The sequence below is a fragment of the Morone saxatilis genome, unplaced genomic scaffold, assembly GCF_004916995.1.
Source record: "Morone saxatilis isolate NCDOM2014 unplaced genomic scaffold, NCSU_SB_2.0 Contig24, whole genome shotgun sequence".
Classification (NCBI taxonomy): domain Eukaryota; kingdom Metazoa; phylum Chordata; class Actinopteri; family Moronidae; genus Morone; species Morone saxatilis.
The window spans coordinates 22839246-22844371 of NW_023339807.1; the positions used below are offsets into that span (position 1 = coordinate 22839246).

General features: G+C 40.7%; 1 protein-coding gene across 1 annotated transcript in view; it reads left to right on the plus strand.

Moving 5' to 3' along the window:
* rab5ab (RAB5A, member RAS oncogene family, b) overlaps positions 1 to 4692 on the plus strand; it is a 7378-nt gene extending 2686 nt beyond the window's left edge. Inside the window, exons 3-6 of the mRNA XM_035672028.1 lie at positions 51 to 202; positions 977 to 1099; positions 1318 to 1411; positions 2718 to 4692. Of these exons, the coding sequence (XP_035527921.1) occupies positions 51 to 202; positions 977 to 1099; positions 1318 to 1411; positions 2718 to 2833 (485 nt within the window). The 3' untranslated portion in view covers positions 2834 to 4692. The remainder of the gene's footprint in view (positions 1 to 50; positions 203 to 976; positions 1100 to 1317; positions 1412 to 2717) is intronic.
* The last annotated feature ends 434 nt before the right edge of the window (positions 4693 to 5126 follow it).

Here is a 5126-nt window from a genome sequence, read left to right on the forward strand (position 1 = left end):
GTGTTGTGTAGTTGAACTGTCATTGATTCCTGTGCTTTGTGCCCCTGCAGCTGCCTTTCTGACTCAGACAGTATGTTTGGACGACACAACAGTCAAGTTTGAAATCTGGGACACAGCTGGTCAGGAGCGCTACCACAGTCTGGCTCCGATGTACTACAGAGGTGCCCAGGCAGCCATTGTGGTGTACGACATAACAAATGAGGTGAGTAAAGTCGCCAGGTTTTTTTACTGATAACGGGGGGTTTCCATCTTAAATCTGTCTGAGTAGCAAGCCGAAAAAAGAAACATACTTTGGTATCTCCAAATTAGGAGATGAGTCATCACTGAACAATACAGTGCTTTGTAGGCCGTAACGTCGACCTAATATGTACAGTACAATGATCACTTGATTCCAAAGAGGCTACACATTCACACACTCAAATGTAATGCGTGTTTATTTACACAGTATGTGCCGATCTGCAGCTGATTCAGCTGTTTCCTATTTGTAAACTGTACCTAAAGAGAGAAAGTTTGTTTCTGTACAAAGTTAGTTATTAAGATAGGATGTGAAGATTAGTTTAATGTCTGCTATGGATGTTCCACAGTGACAAAGCCAGCAGCAGTTTTCTTCAACTTAACTAAAGTGTGAATGTATGATGACACTTTTACTCACCTTGCTAAAATATTCCTATTACAGTCGATGATCTTTTAATGACATTTTAATCACATTTCATCCTGTGTGCACTGTACACAAACCTCTGCATGGTATCGCACACTGTACGACATGCTGTACCTGAGTTCAGGACATTTTTAAAGTTTCATATTTTATAAAAAGTGGTATTTTATGGGTCTCTGTTTTGAGCTTTGATCAAAAGATGGAGCAAAAGCCTAGCCGGACATCATGGGAAGGCTGCTGTTGTCCTCTCTTTCCATCACATAGATCTTATTGTTATTTTCACTAACTGAGTCACCCCCCCCTCCCTGTTTTGTTTGCCAGGAGTCATTTGTACGGGCGAAGAACTGGGTTAAAGAGCTTCAGAGACAAGCCAGTCCAAATATTGTAATAGCTCTGGCTGGGAACAAGGCTGATCTCGCAAACAAGAGAGCACTGGACTTCCAGGTTTGTGTTCTTTTAAATCCCTATTAATTACCGGAGGATGCGAACAGGACCAGAGAAATCATGACAAATAAACAGAATAACAGTCTCTGTGTGATTGGCCCCGATCTCCTCTACTATTTGGGAACTACCTACTTTGCTTCCTCTGCATTCTTTGAGGTACTTAAAGTCTTAAAGTCATTATTACAGATGTTTTTCTGACGTTTGTTTCATTTTCATAGGATGCACAGTCATACGCAGACGATAACAGCTTGCTTTTTATGGAAACATCTGCAAAGACCTCTATGAACGTCAATGAGATATTCATGGCCATTGGTAAGTGTCTCTTATATCTGAACTCTTCAACCTTACGTTAATGAAGAGTCGGATCTGCTTAGATTGATTTTATGATAGAAAATAAGTGACAGCTAACGTTGAAGGGCATTTGAGCAACTTGTGTTAGTAGCTTCCAACTGGACTTCACAGGTAAGTGGAAGCTATTTGGATATGAAATATTTACAGCAAGCTTGGTGCATTGTCGTGTGTTGAAATTAAATGTCTGAGCCCATATTGTACTCGGGACTGTGGACTGGGATTCACCCACTTCAGCTCAGTTTGCATTTAAAGAACACGCTGTTTGCTAACATAAAGCGATCGCGTAGATTTCCTGCTCAATGAGGCCTGTCGGCTCACAACGTAAGCTCTAGTTCGAGGTATAGAAACAGTGCTGCAAATAGAGCGATGGCATTTTTTTGTCACGTTTTCTTTAAAGTGTAAGTTGCAACCCCTACACTCACACTCCTCCCACACTAATGTTGCCTGACTTGTTATCGAGCACAGACTGTGGAACGCATGTGTGCGTGTGTCGGGCCATAAAGAGATCCTTATAAAAAAGATGATTGTTTATGTTATGTGTTTTATTCCTCTCTTTTATGATTTTATTTGCTGTCATAAACTGCACTAATTAGTAGGGTTGAGCGAGTACTCGGCTAGAATGAGTATCCGGTACAGATAATCTACTTTTTTATGAGTAATGTGTTAATATCCACACCTGTAAAAACACCCAACTTTTATTTAAAAAAAAAAAAAACCTGTTCTGTAAATTGTTCTCTTACTATTGTGATCAAAAACATTGATCTGAAGATAAATTCTGTAAATAGTTTTCTAATAAATTTAGCAACTTCTGATCAACCCTTATCAATTTCAGGCTCAAATGAACAACTCATTAACTCGTTCATCATGCCCACGTTTGGTTTAAGCACCACTCTTTAGTGGGTTGAACAGACACAGATAATAGTGTACTCCTTCCTCTGTACTAATTGGAGGGGATGTTACACAGAATTAGTTTTGGTACAGCAGGGGAAAGAATTGTAAGTGGACTCTGACCTGTTGATAATTCCTGAACAACTGCACCGTGCGAAGCATTTATACGAAGCAAAGATGTTCTACTGTTCCACTTGTGTTGTAATGAACACTGCAGACTGAAAAGAGGATGTGAAAGTGCAATAAAGTTCCTATACATGTAATCTACTAACTCAAACAGACAGGATTCACTGATACGCTGCCGCTGAGAATATATGTTGGTGATTTGTTGATTATTTCTGGGGACGTCGTCACTGATCCAGTTGCTATGTCATTGCAGCAAAGAAGCTACCCAAGAACGAGCCCCAAGCGACCGGAGCCAGCAGCGGGCGGAACCGGGGAGTGGACCTGACAGAGACGGCTCAGCCCACCAGCCGTCCCTGCTGCAGTAACTAACCCAGCTCTTCCTGCTCACCCCCCACCCAACCCCATCCACACACACACACACACACACACACCTCCCCTCTGCCCCCACCCCATTCTCAACTGAACATCTGGACATCAGGCTCCTCGGCTTCCTGACGTCAGACCTGACCGTCAACCCCACTCCCCCTGGAATAGCTAAAAGACTCTGTATAGCTGCATTTCTAATACCTTTATTTTATTTTTTGTTGATGTTCTTTTCTTTTTTTCTTTTTTTTAAACTTTTTTTAAGAAGTGTATATCAGTATAATGGATGCATGTATCACTACAACGCCTAAAAAAAAAACAAACACACATTTTTATCTCTTATTCAGTTGGAAGACTAACCCCATTTAAGAAAGATGAGCGAGCGAGAAACCCGTGATCGTGTGAGTGCGTCGTGTGTGAATTTCCAAGTGTGATTTGCTGATGAGAAGGTGTAGCCTCATTTGTCACTTCACAGGGTCGTCCGGATGCGAGCAGTGTTGCCTGTAATAGTCTTTGTGTGCAGGGGGTTAAGTTATGCTCACAATCAGAAGAAAACCAAATTGTTCCCATCTTGAGATGCCTGGCTTCCCAGACTGTTGTGAGGCATCAATGTATGTGCCAGGAAAGGACTGTTGTGCAAGAATCCCTCCCTCCTCACATCTGTTACACAAGAAGACAGGTTCATCCAAGACTCCTGATGGAAAGTGCGGAAAATAAATTTAATACTGTCCAGTTTTTTTGTGTGGAAAAAGCTGGAAAAATACACAAAGGTCTTTTTTTTTTTTTGGAGAGTATAGAAAACAAACCGCCTCGATACACATCTGGCTTCCCATTATGTGCGACCATCTGTTGAGCGATACGGGCCTGTCACGTTGCCATACATCATATTGAACAACGAGTTTTGGAAGTGCGTGAACATCAGGAACCAACACCTTCAGGCCAACGCGAGGCCGGTGTGACAGGATTTTTAAATTCGGCTTTGCTATTTAACAAACGCTTTCATGCTTGCGGCGACATCAAGTCCATCACAGAAGTCCCGTGTTGAATTTTGACACTGATGTGGTTTAACGTGGAAAAGAAAATCAACAGCAAAACTTGAAGACTGTTGAACATCCTGCTTTGTCTTGCAAAGACTTGAACATAGTTCTTTGTTAAAAGTCTTGTCCTTGTTAACCCGCTGTTTTTCTGTTCAGGCCAGTAGTCAACCTGCATCAGTCTGGGTGATCTCAATCAAACAGGGGGGATTGTTTTTAGAATAGACGTCAGACAGCACACAAACAGAAAATTGGACTACTACCCATTGTCACAAGTCTGTGGAGAAAAAAAAATATACTCTAATGTTGTTATAGGGTGCAATGTTGCAATGTTGTCTTCTTCCTCCTTTAGTACAGCTTGCAGAGCTTGTGAGCTCACCAGGAAATTGTCTAGAGATTCCGAACAATTGTACAGTTCAATATAGGCCTGCTTTGTATTTTTTATTAATTTTCATCCTAGACCTTGTCACAAACTGGTCAAATGTTAAGCAGTGGTGGTCTTTTTAGGTATGTGTAGTGTTATTAACAGAATCCCTCTCTGGTGTCTTGTTACTTTTCTCAGAAATGGTCCATGGTCATGTTTGAAAGGAACTTTTATTGCATTGCACAGTGTTGATCATGTTTTAATTAATGACTGCCCTTCGATTTTATATGACGGACTGTATTGGACTTGCTAACCTACAGCTATAAGCAGGTAGCATAATTAACCTTACTGGTGGTCTCTCTTACAGCTCAATGAATTTTAATGATGTTAAACAGCATTACTAGTGATGGGCTGATCAGTTTTGAGTGTCTGAATACAACTTAATAAATTCAATAAAGAGGTCTCTTGTACGCCTTTTTTGCTCTGAATATGTCAGTGGCATCACATGCAGGGGGGTTTTAAATAATGATACAATATTCTGTATTTATTGAAACCAAATTCATCGAATGACGAAGTCTATGAACACAACTGAAATGTTTTTCTTTGATTTTGAAACAACTGTCACATAGAAATCTGTACAGATCGGAGCTTTACGGCTCTCAGTCCTCAGTAGGGTTGTGAGGATTTCTAAAGAGCTGCAATTATTAGTAGATTGAAAGAAAATGAATCAACTATTTAACTTCACAGTCATTTATTAAGAGTCGACAGTCATGTTAACAACTCTGTGAGGCTGTATTTAGATGGAGTGCGTGCTTTCAGCTAAAGTCATTTGTAACATATTCACCATCATAGTTCAACATCTATCTCGTCACGTGACCTGATGATGGTGCTGGATGAAAAG